The sequence below is a fragment of the Xyrauchen texanus genome, chromosome 14, assembly GCF_025860055.1.
Source record: "Xyrauchen texanus isolate HMW12.3.18 chromosome 14, RBS_HiC_50CHRs, whole genome shotgun sequence".
Lineage (NCBI taxonomy): Eukaryota > Metazoa > Chordata > Actinopteri > Cypriniformes > Catostomidae > Xyrauchen > Xyrauchen texanus.
Window position 1 is genome coordinate 34,815,742 of NC_068289.1, and position 17,928 is coordinate 34,833,669.

Consider the following 17,928-nt stretch of genomic DNA (forward strand, 5'->3'; position numbering starts at 1 on the left):
TCTCAGTTGCTATTATTACATTTTGATAGCCTATATCACATAGATATTTGAGTTATATCAGCCATCCCGCTCTTTATTTATCAATATCGAGAAATTGTCTGGCATCGGCCATTGAGAAACCCATATTGTTCGACCACTTATGGATATTATTAAAACGGCAAACATTGATCATGTTTGACAGGTATTTATGACTCATTGATGCTATGTGTTTATTCCAAGAGAGATTTGGCTGGAGTAATAAGTGTTACTGGCAAATTAAGATGGCCAATGCCAGTAATAGCATGTGTGAGTGTGACTAATTTCCTCAAACAGGGATTAATTTCATTTTAACAATTGTGGTAATGATATGGAACAAGAAAAACCTTGGATGGCTTGAGACATGGAAGGTGGTTTCCAAAGGAGAGGTATAGAAATGCCCCAAGTGTTTTAATTGGCCAGTGTACATTTGATGACAGCACTAGGGTCACAAACCACAATAGGAGGCCTCACTTTTAACTTATAAATGAATCCTTTGACATTTACATCTCCAAAGAAAACTCTAAAGATGTGAGAGTGAGACTGAGTGGCACATTTACTTTTTTGGCTAACAAGCACTTAGACTCTGGCCAACTCCAACAGTCCACCTCTAATCGGCTTACCTTGGCATAGGGACGTTTGACTGGCACAACCAAATGGTGATGATTGTGGCCACAGGTAGTCTTACCGGATGCTGAATATAAGAAAAATGATATTTTGGACTATTATGTTGAAACAACATTCAAAAGGTTAAAAGTGAAACATCATTTAGTTTCCATGCAGTATTGTCTTATGTTGCACAGTAATATGCAAGTTATTTTCCCTAATTGGTTCACTGGCTACAATAAATATATGTATGCAGTGTTATTGAAAGTGTGTTTTGTTGTAATCTTATTGCAGGAACACATTAGCCTAACTTTTATGAAAGTAATCTGCAAAATACATTACAACATAGTTCACTCACAGCTTACAAGCAGTGCAGAATATCAAATATGGAATTATTGAATAAAGATATTAAAGTCTAGTATTCAAACAAATATTCATTTATGAAATGTTTATCCACGTTTTGTATTGCAAAATGAAAAATGCACTTTTTCCCATCATTTGGACATTCAAGGGGCTTATCATTAAGGGGTTTATCTTAAAACTCACTAATACTTTGTATACAAGAGATTATAAAGGAGCTTTTCTCTTTTGCCATTCACTTCCAGTATTGGCAGTCAGATTTCTGCTCAAGCCAAACATTGAAACCTTTCTTTTCTGTTCTCTCTTTATAACACAACAGTCTGGTTTTGGATGTGAAAATCCCATACATTTTTTTCCTTAGACTAATTGATCGTAAACGATAACTTATTAAGCTTTAAATACTGACCTACCTTGAGCTCCGAGGTTGTTCATCGATGGTATATCTTAACTTAATTGTTAAAAAAATGTGTTTGTTAGCGGAATTCATGGTAAACCACTACTTCACCAATCAGAGAACCATGGCCAACTAAGCCCACAAAACATGTCTCGGAGCGACCACCCACTCCCATGACTTACTGTAAATGGCTTAATCAAGTCAGTATCTCTTCACCCTGAAACTACTTATCTATTTGTAATTATCTGAATATTTAGCAATAAATATAAAATAAATGATTTTTATATTTATTATCAAAAAGTTCTCAGTTACTGTTGTAACCTCATTCCTTAGTCCGAGTGCATCTGCTTTTACGCACGCAGTAGCCTGCTTGCACCTGCATCGGCAGTTCATGTAACACAGTTTAGCTGTTGTGGCATTTTGTATAGGGACCCCTAGTGTCACTATATTGACACCATGTTGAGTGTTTGACAGAAGGGGAATATCTCGGTTACTGTCGTAACCTCGATGTCGTGTCCCTCTTGCCACAAAGCTGTACTACCTGCTGAAATGTCTGGTACCTTGTCTCGGCTCCTCAGCACAAAACTGAATGAGTGGATGCATTCCAGCTCCTTTTATACCTGTATGTCTAGGGGAGTGGTGGTGGTGTAGTGGGCTAAAGCGCATAACTGTTAATCAGAAGGTCACTGGTTCGATCCCCACAGCCACCACCATTGTGTCCTTGAGCAAGGCACTTAACTCCAGGTTGCTCCGGGGGGATTGTCCCTGTAATAAGTGCACTGTAAGTCGCTTTGGATAAAGCGTCTGCCAAATGCATAAATGTAAATGTAAATGAGTGGCATGCAAATTCCTCTCGCCAATTCTCATTAGCATTTTCTCAAAGATCAGAGGGCTTTGGTCATTTTGGGGCTCTTAAGAGTGACGCCTTGTTTCACTACATCGACACAACGTCGAGTGAGGGACATAAGGGGAACCTAAAATCTATAGTTTTATTTTTTTGTTCAATTACATAATTTACAATGCTTCATCAAATTGTAATACGTGGCCTCATTAAAGACGGTAAGGACACAGTCTTTCGTCTTTATATCCGTGTCGTCACATATGTCGAATGTGATGTTGTGATTTACCTCAGAGCTGGTTGGTTTGGTTCATGGCTTAAAACTCTCTTATGAAGGATTTTATGAAAAGTCTATGGGAAAAAATACTTTCGGAACCCAAATGGCTAAATTAGTGGGTGAGCACTGTTGCGCTCTATAAAATCAGCCACAGTAGGATCGGTTTGCTCTGTATACCAAATACCACCATCCAATCAAATACCGTTGGTTTCTATTTATCTTTTGCTACACTTATCACATAAGCCACTTTGTAGTGTATCGAGCTGAAAAGTATAGTTGCCCCATGTTTTAAAAAAAATTGTGTTTTGCATCAAGATTAAACTGAAACCTGAGTGCATACTTGGTGCATACTTGTTATTTGACTGCATACAAAGCAGAACTGACCAATTATGTTGGGTTTAAATAAGGACCATAATAGTTTTAAGTATGTATTAAACGGGCTCATTTGCTAAAGAACAAACAATATAGGCAGCAACAATCAGAGACTGAAAGGCCTCAGTTTGGACCTCCTTTCAATCCTAAACCAGGCACTGTTTGCTCTGAACCATGGATAATCTTGTAGGTTACACAAAGTTAAACAAGCGGCGTGCTGCCAAGTTATCTGCCTTCGGCGCAGGCTCTTAAGTGCTCTGACAGAGCTATTGTAGAGGAGGTACTTTGCATGCTCTCTGCTTTGTCTCTTCTGGTAACATGGCATTTCTACAACTGCTCTTCTAAGCTCTCAAAATAAAGTCATGAAACAGGGTAGAGGGAAGTGAAAGATTTTATTTAGAATTGAAGTTTATATAATGTAAACATTTCAACCACTCGTCACAATTGCCAGTTGGAAGATTTAATGCATTTACATCAAGGATATTTGAGGGACGCAACAATAGTATGAAATTAATTTAATCATAGTGTTGTAAGTATTAAAGTCAGTGCAATATTTTTGAAAACCTGTCAATATCAGTTTGTGACACAAGGTTATTACTTTTTTCATGATGCCTCTTTTTGACTGCAAATTTACTGTGCAGCATGTTTCTTGTCACCTGTTGTGTGACCAGTTCGATTAATATTCTTAACCAAAGTAAATTTTGTGACCTTGCACAAATCAATTGTTGTTATACTCTCTTTCAATGGCTCATATAGACTGATCATGGAGACCACGAGTCCAATCACCACAGAGAAGAATGAGTCCAAGGGATCCAGCTTGGATGGCAATAGTTTCCCAGACCTCCCCAAAAAGCCTTCACCGACTACAGCAACTCGAGGTAAGAAGACACTTCTCAACAGAATATAACTACTTTAAATATTTTAAATCTACCCCTCCTATCCAGCAACATTAACTTAAAGGTGAAGTGTGTTTTCTTATCACTTTCTTCAGACATTGTTCACACAATATTACTTATAGAAGTTTCAGCTCCATAGTACACTAAACAATGTTGTACTAAACAGTTTTTAAATGCACAAGTAACCAGATAATTACATTTTTAACGATATAGATTACATGATATTATGTGATAGAATATGTTAAAATATTGGTTGAGCTATGTAAACACATTTAGTCTATAGTGTATAAAAAATAAAGTCAGGTTCTCTCTCAAAGATGCAAAAGAACGAGGGAAAAGAATGGAAGCGAAGCTGCCCATGTTTAAAAGATGCCAGTGAATGTGTGATGAAAACCCTTCTTTAACTAGGTTGAAAGACCTTGTTCTTACCTCCAGGGTATAAATGTTATAAATTTCTTAAAGCTTTGGGGAGAGCAGTGGACCACGCTGTCCATCTGAGTCCTCCGACAAACTTGAAGATGGTAAAAGACCTTTGAAATGCTAATGACCCTCTCATATTATGGCATTTTACTGTTTAATGAGGGGTTTGGTGGCCTGCCATAAGAAAACAACCATCATGAATTGTTTAAGGAAAAAGCAAAAATTGGGGCATCTTGGTTCACTGTCTCTTAAAAAGTTTTCCATTTTGTCTTTGTATTTGCATTATGTTGATTAAACAAAAATGATTTGCATATATAGAAACTTGGTAAAAAGTTTGGAGTATTGATTCACGATGTTGTGCTGATTACAATCAGTCATTGGCTGCAAAGGATTTTGAATGCAAACCTCAATGATGCTGAAAGACCTTCTCTGCACTGTAGGCTATACATAACGTATTACTAAACATGGCAGTCTTTTGCTATCAGTGCCTCGACTGATATGGTAATTTAGTTTACCAATATAAGGCATAATAGAGTTCAGTAAAACCAATAGAGTTTGTTGGCCTGCCAGATAGACTTAATGTAAAGATCAGGATTTGTTTCTTTGTTTGAGTCTTCGAAAGTAGTACATTATAGCCACATACAATTACTCTTGTCTGATAATACATTCTGGTCATTGTGGGCACTGCCATTCTGCGTATGATCGTATCCTCTAAACATGAATAAATCAGAATTCGCTAATCATGTGGCAACAGTGCAATGCATAAAATCATGCAGATACAGGTCAGGAGGTTCTCATCAGCATAGAGACTTTTGTCTTTGCAGAACAAAAATTATTTCCAAATCAGTGGTCGTTTTTAAAGCGGTATGGAAATTTTTCAACCTCTTTACACAATTTGCCTACTACATTAAGATTCCTTACTTTCATTTGTTAGTTTATAAATGCCCATCCCTGTTTGAAAACGCCCACAGATTGGGAAACACCCATTACTGTTTTGCAGAGACCTATACTTTCAGAATGGCGAAGAAAATTCCACCGTAGCATGATTGTTGGTGCCGGTCAAGCTGGTTGAGTATTTACTGCTGATCTTCTGGGATTTTCACTCACAAAAGTCTCTAGAGTTTACTCAGCATGGTGCCAAAAACAAAAAATAACGTGAGTGGCAATTCTGTGGATGGAAACATTTTGTTGATCAGAGAGGTCAACGGATAATGGCCATACTGGTTCAACCTGAAAGAAAGGCTACGATAACTAAAATAACCACCCTGTACAATTGTAATGAGCAGAATAGCATATCAGAATGCACAACACATCGAACCTTGAGACGAATGGGCTATTACAGCAGAAGACCACGTCGGGCACTTTATTAGGACCATAGCTTTCCTAATAAAGTGCTCAGTGAGTGTATTTTTTAGTTATGCTCAGCTCTAATATATTTCACTGGCCAGAAATTGCTGTTTGTGAGTGCAGAATGTATAAAATACTTATTCAGTATGTACTCATGAAGGGCAGGAAAAGTCTTGGAAATTCATTGGCCAAAAGGTGCCAGAACCCTGTATATATGAACAAATTCTTGGACTGCTATAAAAATGTTTCAACAGGTACCCATACTTTCCCTCTATATAGAAAGAGTACAGCATGGGGTGCACAGTTCTTGTTTCTTGGGACCTGCTCCCCTGCATGTGATTGTCAATGAACCTGAAGACCTTGATCTGCTGGTTCAAGTGCGTTTGATAAGAGTTTAATCTTAACTCTGCTGGAAGGTAGACTTCCAGGAGACTGGGTTGAGCATGGTCTGGTGAACTTATTTAATTCACTTTGGAGCCATTCAACACCTTTTGTTTCATCTCACTTTTATGTGTATTTACGGCAGACTTTATGGTGAAGAATTTGTTTTATTGAGGTCAGTATAGTGGTTAAAGGGGATCAGGATGATTTATTAGCTGTTCGGGCCAACTTTTGTTCAGTACCCGTTCTGAGACAACATGTATTCGATGTAGGTACATGATACAGAGCAGAAACATCTGAAATTCCTCCTGCCACAACCATTTTTTCTCTATCAATTCAAGCCAAAATCTTTTTACATGATCCTAACCAAAGTCCTTTTTAAGCAAGTCAGTCGACATGGCTGCCATCTTGGTAATGCCCTTGAGCAGTTACTTCCTTAAGATTCAATGGCATATGTCAAATCACCAATAAAATCTTCTTTTGCTCAGATATAGCAAAAAAATAAAACATTTCAGATTGGTCTAGCTAATGTGCATTCTAGAAAAAGGACTGTCGTAAAGACCCTGCAGAGTTTGCCAATTAGGTGATTTGCTCTTTAATTAAAAGGCGTGACTTAATTTCCTACAACTGCCATGTCAAGCAGTGCAATTTGTCTTGTTCATTTATAAACAAGTGACCTGTTTCCTCCTTATACTGAGCATGTTTACTTGCATGATCTTACAACGATTATGCTTAATAAGCCGACAACCAATGTGGCCATGTTAACACATTAAACAGCTTTAATTTATTGGAGTAAGATCATAAATGGTTCAAGCTAAAACCGATCAGCACATGTCCCAAGATCGATCTTTTACCCTGTACAATGAGAGTACTGGGATCTACAATGCGACCCAATTTTGTGCTATGTGACTAATAATGTCTGTGATTAGCCACTAGCTGTTTTTTAAACTCACCAGTGGTTAAGTAGAAAATTACTGAAGTTGTTCAGCTCAGCATGAACTTTCACTGCATGTTTAGAGTAAAAGTTTGGTTTGACTTGTTCCGTGTTTTGAAATATGAGATCCACCCAATCGATTTGTCTCATTTACTATCCTCTCTGTTCTTTACAGTAAGTTGTTGATCAAAAAGATTTTCTTAGTCGACTAGTAGGAGTTAATTTAAGCCATTAGTCGACTAGTCCCACGTTTATGATATTAATTTAAAAATATGTCTTGTAATATAATAAAAAATTCAGTTCTAAGTTTGAAATCCAAGTGTCTTGCTTTATTGTGTAGGCTTAACCCTAACCCTGCTTAATGAAAATAACCCCATAGTACCACTAGTGTCCAACCAGCGGTAATACTGGCATTTTTTTCTGCGACCAACCGACCAATCAAAACTTGGTCGACCAATACTCTTCTCATCAACTAACCTTTGGTCGATTATAAGGGGGCAGCCATAAGAGTCTGTGAATCAGAATCAAATTAAATCAGGAAATCTGTATCAATATCCAGCCCTAGGCACATACAGATTTTTGTCCATTACCCCGATTTCACATAGCATGTAAACACCTTTACCGGGGTTCTTTCTGACTTATCAAATGAGTGCAAGTGTTGTGTGCATGACTGTTAATGTTTTGATGTCAAAAGTAATGAATAACTGGATTATTTCAAATCTAATGTAAACGCAGTTTATATTCGTTGTCAGATGTTTTTGAAGAGGCTGATTTTTGGTAGTTATCAGCATATTGGTGTTCATGTGATTGCACTTTATGTCCTGCTCAAATGCTGAAAATGTGACTGACTGACTGACTGGCTTAGAAATGTTAACACATTAAGTTTGGCAGAGTAATGCTCTGCAGTTCATAGTTCATAGTTAGCAATGTACATCACATATGTTTTGACTGGTGGTGGGTTGTGCTCTACAAGTACTTTCAATAGTGAAGACACTATTCTTCCTAAGTCTCCGTAGAGACGGTGAAGAATGGGTAAGGAGGTTGGGTGGGAGGGGCAGAGAGCAGTACAGCAGGCAGCCCGAGGAAAAGAGGGAATGCACCAGGGTCAAGTCACTGGCAGAGAAAAATGTGTCTTAAAAAGCTGCCCCATCCACAGCCCACTCTGAAGGGACAGCCACTAATCTTCCTGAGAAAGGGATATATACTCTTTGCTTTTTTCTCCGCCTTGCCTTTCTGTTTCTTTAAATGAGGCCCTTCCACTGCAGTGGTTTTTCTGGCCCAGAGAAAAGTAGTCAGAGAATGGGGATTAGGGCTGCGGATTGATAAAGATTTCCTGATTCAATATTAATTCTTATGGGGATGTTTCTGTTACAGTGTCAATTTTGGTTACATTTGAAAGACATTATCTCTTAGCTAATGCTGTTAATTATAAAAGGATATTCTAACCCTTCTAGGTACAATTAGAAAATATACATCTTACAAATTAAATTTTCATTCGTTTTTCATCATATTGGTCGCGTTTTGGCAAAATGTTCAAATTCCAGGGCTCCGGACAAAAAAAAAATGACTAAGGAGCCATTGGCTAATAAACTGAAACATTAAGGAGCCAAATAACTGTTTTTAGTCGGCAAATCACAGAATTGCTTGATTTAGATGCTGTTCAGAAAGCAGAAGAAAAGGAAGACAGCTGATAACCCATTCATCAAAGGTTTAATAAACAGTATACAGTATAAAGTTGAGAAGATAAGTTTGTCTTCTTGAGCATCAATGAATATTTGCACCTTGTGCAATAGTTGTGAACAAGTCCCTTATTTGTCCTAAGTGTCAAAAGCTAGATCTCATATCTCATATATATATATATATATATATACAGGTGAAACTCGAAAAATTAGAATATCGTGCAAAAGTTCATTAATTTCAGTAATTCAACTTAAAAGGTGAAACTAATATATTATATAGACTCATTACAAGCAAAGTAAGATATTTCAAGCCTTTATTTGATATAATTTTTATGATTATGGCTTACAGCTCATGAAAACCCCAAATTCAGAATCTCAGAAAATTAGAATATTACATGAAATCAATAAAAAAAAGGATTTTAAATACAGAAATGTCGGCCCTCTGAAAAGTATAATCATGCATATGTACTCAGTACTTGGTTTGGGCCCCTTTTGCATTAATTACTGCCTCAATGCGGCGTGGCATGGATGCTATCAGCCTGTGGCACTGCTGAGGTGTTATGGAAGACCAAGATGCTTCAATAGCGGCCTTCGGCTCTTCTGCATTGTTTGGTCTCATGTCTCTCATCTTTCTCTTGGCAATGCCCCATAGATTCTCTGTGGGGTTCAGGTCAGGCGAGTTTGCTGGCCAATCAAGCACAGTAATACCATGGTCATTGAACCGGGTTTTGGTACTTTTGGCAGTGTGGGCAGGTGCCAAGTCCTGCTGGAAAATGAAGTCAGCATCTCCATAAAGCTTGTCTGCTGAAGGAAGCATGAAGTGCTCTAAAATGTCCCGGTAGACGGCTGCGTTGACTCTGGACTTAATAAAGCACAGTGGACCAACACCAGCCGATGACATGGCTCCCCAAACCAACACAGACTGTGGAACTTCACACTGGACTTCAAGCATCTTGGATTGTGTGCCTCTCCATTCTTCCTCCAGACTCTGGGACCTTGGTTTCCAAATGAGATGCAAAATTTGCTCTCATCAGAAAAGAGGACTTTGGACCACTGAGCAACAGACCAGTTCTTTTTTCTTTAGCCCAGGTAAGACGCTTCTGATGTTGTTTGTTGTTCAGGAGCGGCTTGACAAGAGGAATACGACATTTGAAGCCTCTGTCCACTCCTTGTGAAGCTCCCCCACACATTTGAATGGCCTTTTCCTGACAATCCTCTCCAGGCTATGGTCATCCCTGCTGCTTGTGCACCTTTTTCTTCCACACTTTTCCCTTCCACTTAACTTTCTATTAATGTGCTTTGATACAGCACTTTGAGAACATCCAACTTCTTTGCAATTACCTTTTGAGGCTTTCCCTCCTTGTGGAGGGTGTCAATGATGGTTTTCTGCACAACTGTCAGGTCAGCAGTCTTCCCCATGATTGTGAATTCAACTGAACCAGACTAAGAGACCATTTAAAGGCTCAGGAACCCTTTGCAGGTGTTTAGCTGATTAGAGTGTGACACTTTGAGCCTACAATACTGAACCTTTTCACAATATTCTAATTTTCTGGGATTCTGAATTTGGGGTTTTCATAAGCTGTAAGCCATAATCATAAAAATTATATCAAATAAAGGCTTGAAATATCTTACTTTGCTTGTAATGAGTCTATATAATATATTAGTTTCACCTTTTAAGTTTAATTACTGAAATTAATGAACTTTTGCACGATATTCTAATTTTTCGAGTTTCACCTGTATATATATATATATATATATATATATATATACAGTATATAAATTGTTTTAGTAAATTGCCTTAGTCTTTTACGGTTACCAGATGGCACAGACACAAAGACTACAAGAGTGCAAATTGAATGAAATCCGATATACATTTTATTGTGCTACTCCTATCCCAATCAATTATTACCAGGAGAAAAAAAAGTGGTACACAATATGGGACTTTTAATTATAAAATCCCAAAATACACATGGGACTGTTATTTTGAAATGTCTGCACTCCCAGATATGAGGACACTGATGGCTGATTTGCTGAGAAAGTGAATCTGATTAAAACCGCTTTCCTGAGATCCTGAGTTCAAACCCTCATTTCTTTTCGGGTGATTCATGAAAAACTTCCGGTTCAAAAGAGTCATTTGGTCATGACTGTCTCGTGCTGGATTTGTTGTTGTGGCATGCGGAGCAGCAAGCTCGTCATCACAACAGAGTGAAAAGCGGCACGAGACACGCTGGTGCTCTTCAAATGTGTTCAATAATTCACAAGATGATATCTGATAAAAAGCACATATGAACGCACACAACCCGACTGTCGCCAATGGTGACTAGGTTTTAAATTATTATATCGCAATAAATTATTATTAATATATAATTATTATATATAATAAATTATTACTCACAGACATTTTTAGTCCCATAGTGCGAAATATGCATATGCAAATGATTTACTCGGATTGTAGAGAGTTGCACATAGTGTAAAGGATTGATCTTGAGCTTTAAGAATCGATATAGAAATTGTTCAAACGAAGATTGTGATACATCAGAAAATCTGAATTTTTAACCAGTCCTAATGGAGATCTCTGTCAGGTTAGCCATTTTCATATTGAGGTTGTTTCTTTGGTCTTGTGTTCAGTGTTTTGACATAAACATAAAAGTACTGCAGGTTGTAGTGCATTTGAACGAAACAGATGGTACATCCTTATTACCCCTAACTTCAGTTAAATCACAGTAAAATTCTGTCATCATTTAGGGGCTGTTTATACTGAATTAATTTTTGTATCCATCTGCCCTGTTTATGTAAACATGCACTAGATGGACATCTCACAGTTTTTTTTTTTGTTTGTTTGTTTGTTTGTTTTTATTGTCACATAATTTTTAGATGCATTGTGGGGTATAAAATAACAGCAAAGTTTAAAAGTGCATTTCAAAACACCTGCACTCTAGTATATTCTTTGTGCTAATTTTGTTAGCACAACAACGCATTCGGTCTGAACTCATATGACTTTCATTCTTCTGTTGAACGCAATGTTTTTTTGTTTTTCATATTATGAAAGTGGTGCTGTCACATATCAAAAGGCGCTATTATTTATATCAGAGCTACAGCAGAGGGCAACATTATGCGTGAATAACAACATAACTTTAGGTTTCTCACAAAAAAGCTATTATATGGCTTCAGAAGACTTGGAAATAGAACATGATTCATATGGACAACTTTTATGGTGCTTTAGGAGCTTGAAAGCAACATTCCTGCAAAAAAGAAGTAAGTTATAGGGGTTTGGAGTGACTTGATGTTTATTAAATTTGGAAAATATTCATTTTTGGGTGAACTGTTTTATTAAGCCAGTGAATGAAATAAGTGCAATGGTGGAAACACCTGCTATAACACTACAAATTAAGTGTAAAAAACATAATAAGTGTCTCATCTTTGTATTGGCTTTGAAACCATACCTCATACATCTTACAAGAGTGGTTTACGCCCGAGAAGTCCTGCAGGCAGCTTACAGGAAGGCCTATTGAATAAGTCTAATTTTCTCTTCCTGTCAGAAGTACGACCGCCCACTATCTGGAACAGACTGCTGTCTTTTGCTGAAGATTGATATAATTTTAGAGTGGGGAATACTTTTTTATTCAATGGCATTCTTTTCCCAGTCGCCTAAAAGGTGACCGTGTAAAACCAAATTTAAGAGATCTAGTTTGGCGAAACAAACTGAAATACTATTTTCTTTCTAGAATCTTGTGTGTTCCAGGGCTTTAGTGCTTTAGTTGTACGCATGTTCTTCACTCGCTGCACATTTTTATCAAAGATCAGTTCTATCTGTTTGGAAACTAACCTCTTTCACCAGTTAAAGGGATTTGTGCAATGTTTCCTTCATGTAGCTTTTATAAACAGTTAACCAAATGGCTTTTCAAGATCCCACTTCTCTCTTCATCTTAAATTTCACATGCGGGACTGACCAGCCCCAAAAGAGGATTTAAAGATTAGATGGTAAGTGAAAGCAGGGGGATGGATTGATTTTGCTTTTTGAAGGTATTTGATTGTGGTGTAAAGTCTACTTAAAAAACAAGAGATTCGGAACAAGAAGTTGGAGAACTAGCTCATGCTTCCTTCCACAGTCATTAAATAAAATAAAAGTCAGAGAAGTTGTGCCTTACATACAGAATGAGATTGGAAAGATGAAGTTCAGTGCACTTCTCCTCAGAGTTTGCTTGAATTCAGTCACATGGGTTTTAGTCTTTTTTTCTACGCAACATTTTGATGTCTGGTCTTTAAAATGTCTGGTGTATTTCAAACATTAGTGTTCTTGAAAGTAAAGAATAATATATGTATACTGTTAACATCTGAAGAGTTCTGAAGAATATTTTAAAACATTCTGGAAATACTTCTTTTTAAAAGTGCTTTTACACATCACAAACTTTGTGTGAGAGAAAGAGATTCTTGATTACAAGAGGGAAGACAAACTCATTTTGACCCAGTTCTTAGATGTTGTATCAGTCAGACACAACCCATTGAAGGAGATACAGCCGCCACACATAGATACAATGCATAACTGACTAAGAAATGAAAGACTGTGCTTCTGATATTACTTTAATGCTGGAAGGCTCTACCCTTGCTTCAAAGACCCTTGTTAAAAGTCAAAAAGAGGGAGCTTTAGGCAACGTCTACACACATAAATCTCTCCATACGAGAGACATCCACACACACACAGAGTCCAAAGACCACATGTTACATTCCAAGCCGTTTACAAGCAGTAGGAGAGGAGTAAGGAGCAATATATGGATGCTTCAGGGGATTAGCCCACTCCCCCTCTCGTTCCCTCTTCATCTCTCCCTCCTTTCTTCAACTTTTTAACGGTGTGCCATTCATGCACCATTTAGTCCTGTCTTCAAATTCAAGAAATGGTTCCTTCCTGTTTTTGGTTCCTGATGTCGATTCATTGGTTATGGAGACTTACTCTACAGGTGTCCTGATGGCTCACGTGATATCATTTCAGCTAAAAACAACAGTACAAAGGTAGTCCAAATGACGATGTGCATCATTCAATGTGTCCTATCTGACAGCATACAATAGCATTGTGTGAGACGTAAAGAATGGAATGTAAGTTGTTAAAGTGATAGTTCACCCAAAATTTAAAGTTTTCTCATCATTTAGTCACCCTCATGCCATTCTAGATGTGCATGACTTTCTTTCTTCTGCAGAACACAAACAAAGATATTTAGAAGAATATCTCAGCTCTGTTGGTCCTTACAATGCAAGTGAATGATGACCAGAACTTTGAGCTCTCAAAATCACTCAAAAGCCACATAAAATGAATACACAAGACTCTGGTGGTTTAGTCCATATCCTCAGAAGCGATATGATAGATGTGGGTGACAAAAAGATCAATATTTAAGTTATTTTTTACCATAAATCTCCACTTTTACATTCTTTCAAATTTTGAAAGTGAAGGTGGAGATTTATGGTTAAAAATTACTTAAATATGTATCTGTTTCTCACTCACACCAATCATATTGCTTCTGATGATATGTATTAAACCACTGAAGTTTTATAGATTACTTTAATGTGGCCTTTATGTGATTTTTGGTGCTTCAGTGGTCTTCTAAATATCTTTGTATTCTGCAGAGGAAAGAAAGTCATACACATCTAAATTGTTTTGGTGAACTATCCCTTGAATGAAAATCGCTCCCTGATTCACTCCATGAAGGCAGTCATATCTCATTCAAACAAATACATCACCTAGAATATGAAATGTGGCAATTCAGTTCCTAGTCCAAGCCATTGCCATTAACTCTTGCAACAAGGTAATAAGAATGTAATGTTAGAGGGAGAAATGCTACCTCCAAATCACGCTTTTCACTAATTAAGCAAATGCTAATACTTCTTGGTTTCAACATGGTATCCGATCCCAGTTCTCCCACACTGCTGACGCAACATGCTTCCAGTCGCACTACAAAGGGAGGTAAACACACTTGAGTCAATGCAAAAATGTCGTGAGTCGGCATAATGTCGCCAATCCTATGGCACTGGAACTCTCGGAAACAACATGTCGACTTCAAGTGTGATTTTATTGAACACACAGCAGAAGAGTTAGGCAGTGTTAGAAATGTGTGAGAGCTGCAAACATGAACTTGTGTCAACATTGCTACTTTTGCTGGCTTGGGTTCAGGTAGCACAGAGTGAGATGTAGTGTGTCCAGTGAACAGACGCATCTGTACTCTCGTTAATGAAAACGGTGTGAACTCTACCTACTCGAAGTCTTGATCCAGGCCACCAGACCAGTGAAGCATGACAGGAAGAAAATGTTTGACTTCTTCCAGACATCTACAGTGGATAAACAAAGACAATATTCACTTAAAAACACTGTCTCATCATTCCCAATAAAAACAGAACCTACAGTCTTAACAATTGTTTTAGTTGCCTAATAATACAAAAACACTTTTTATAAGTATTTGTTTTGTTCATTTATTCTCAAACATTCAAACATCTAATAGTCAAATTGTCTATTCATTTTCTGGGCTATGCCGAAAGACTTTACGGGGGTAAAATATGCTCCAGTTTAAAAAATATAATAGGACAAAGCAAAATATTATTATTACTCTTTTTGCTAAATACAATTTAATACACACACATATACTGTATACTATATATGTATGCATATATATGAGGTTAAATATAACCAGGACATTTCTTTTGACAGCTTTCACAAAAATCACCCAAATGTGTCATTGCAAACCCATATAACTTTCTTCTGTGGAATACATAAGATGATGTTTGGTAGAATGTTAGGGACTGACAACCTCATTAACCATGCACTTTCATTGAATCTTTTTTCCATACAGTGAAAGTGAATGTTCCCTGACATTGTCAGTCCCTAACATTCAGCCTAACATGTTTTCCATGTTCATACACAGCCTGTTCCCACACCCTCAAAATGAACCATACCTATTCCTATCCATCAGGCACTCGTAGGAGCTTTCTCTAGTATTTATGCACCATTTGGTGAAGTTTTTTAGCAATTAGGACTCTTCTAGCATTTAGCGGCATTCAACAACTTCAAATTGTGTACAGAAAATGCACAGAAATGTGTGAAAAATATAGTAAGATGCAACATTACAAATGCAGTTAAAAGCACAGCTGGAAGGCCTCTAGAATTTGCAATTTTCCAGGAGCATTTTTACCACAGATTGGCAGTTGGTGTATCAGCAGGTTGTCCTGCATTAAAGACAGAGGAAGGGGGGCCCGACAACACTAGTCATTATTGGAAACGCTCCAAGGACAAGGCCTAGACGCGCTATAGTAAACTGTGCAACCAGCAAAATAAGCAGCAGGGGTTGACCGTGTAAATGCAGTCAGCCAACTGAAAACAAACAAAGGAATCCTCCGACTGCTGGTGGACATACAGTGACACAGAAACATGTGGTATTTCCCTTGGCCATTCATTCAAGTATAACTGTAAGTGACCGGTACTACAATACCTCTGTCTTAAAGGGAAAGTTCAGCCTTCAATTACTCACCATCATGTTGTTTCAAACTTGTATGAAAGACGTTTGACATGTCAGTCTCAGTATTAACTTTCATTGCATCTTTTTCCTGTTCTTTGTATTTTTTTCCAAAGAACAAAATGAAGGTGAGTAAATGATGATGGAATATATATATTTTTGAGTGAACTATCCCTTTGAGAGATGGTTTTGGTCTAGCTAAGAGACCTTACCTGAAGCTGAAAGGTCTCTGTTTTATCCACACTATGCACTTTTCTTGATTTCCAAGCAGAAATTTGAAGCTTTCCGTGAGGCTTGCCATTTTAGCTAACTGGCTTTTTTGAGTTTTGTAAATTGGATTGATTAGAACGAGTGCTCGTAAACCTGTTGGTCAAAATGTCAGAAAATAGTGTCAAGAAATGAATACACGAATAGCTGTTTAATCAAATTTGCTGAAATATTGGCCTCTGGAGTAAACCTCAGGATATACAGTATCATATGCATTGCTCACTTATGTCTTCTGTGTGGCCTGTGGGCAGTAGGGAAGGCTGCCAGAGACCAAAATCTTTTGGAATTTTGAAAGCTTGTACATGGGAAATGGAATCAAAATGTTTCCTTACTCATTTGCTTCTTGTAAAAGCCAACTCAGACTGCTGGCTGCAGCATACAGTCTCAATTTTCAAAGCAATTTTCCCAAAATAAGTCTGGCTAATGTTAAGAGAAGAAGTAAAAAAGCATAGCTTTTAGGAAAATAGACATGATTTCCAAGGAAATCCATGCCATTGGAATACTTCTTCAGCTGGAACCACCGCCTACACACCCAGTCGCTTCAGAAAGCGTTTTTGACCATGCAAAGGATGTTTAAGTCCGAGTGCAAGGTCGGCCTAAATCTCAAGGTATAAATAGGTGAGAATGTAAAACTTGTGGCTTCAGTAATTTCCCACAATGTAAACCTTGCATTCTTGGCATGGGCTTCAAAGAGAAAAAAAAAGGTCATTGCATGGTATCAGCAGATACAAACTTGTTCCTGGCCCCAACGTTCCTTTAGCCCCCCTCCTCCTTCTGGAGCTGAGCGGTTGAACATGAATCCAGACAGATAGTATGTTATCTGTGACTCAGACGGCATAAAACCAATGCACTTGACATGTTGTGGCATGGAGCCATGTAGTCATATGCAGGTAGGCAAGAACCAAATATAACAGGAAGCGATGTAAAATCTATTTTTTTATGAAGTCATAAGCATTTCAATTATATTTGTGCTTAATAGAAATGTTCATATAACATTAAATGAATTATGGGATTTGATGAGGTTAGAATAAAAAAATGTAATTACAGAGTAATCGAGTGTATCATTAAAGATCAGTGAAGATGTTCCCCAAGCAGCTATTTTGTGTACATGTGTACATATATTGTAGACATCTTTATTGATAAATTCGTATCACTTGAATTAATATTTATTAGTGAATTTTTGAATGAGACTTAGCATTTTCTTTTTACGACAGTTACATAGAAACTACATCATTCACATATGTTTTAGAGGCTTATTTTACAGAACATATTCATAAGGGGCAGCTTATCAGACACACTCTGTAATAACCAGCTAATACTGTACGTCGTATTGTTGTTAAAAACAGAGCTGCTGGCCCAAAAGTGTTTCTGCATGGTAAGATGTGGAGAATCACAGAAACCCAGACCTTAAACACCAGCAAAATTAGAAGCAGACAGAATACTAGGATGGTACGAGGAAGAAGAGAATAGGAAGGCTACACAAACAGTCAGTATGTTTACATGTACTTTAAAAGTTAGATTAGATTCAGAGACTATTTATCAGAGACCCTGTTCTATTAAAATGAATGAGAGAAATTGGAACGCCCAACAGCAGACAACGGTCAACGGATTTTGATAGGAAGTCCCGCCGTACAGGTAAATAAGCCAAT

The 17,928-nt window shown here is 37.5% G+C and overlaps 1 protein-coding gene across 1 annotated transcript in view; it reads left to right on the forward strand.

The window, feature by feature from the left end:
- Positions 1–17,928, forward strand: part of gli2a (GLI family zinc finger 2a) — a 110,282-nt gene that overhangs the window by 23,394 nt on the left and 68,960 nt on the right. Inside the window, exon 2 of the mRNA XM_052142561.1 lies at positions 3,619–3,740. Within this exon, the coding sequence (XP_051998521.1) occupies positions 3,626–3,740 (115 nt within the window). The 5' untranslated portion in view covers positions 3,619–3,625. The remainder of the gene's footprint in view (positions 1–3,618; positions 3,741–17,928) is intronic.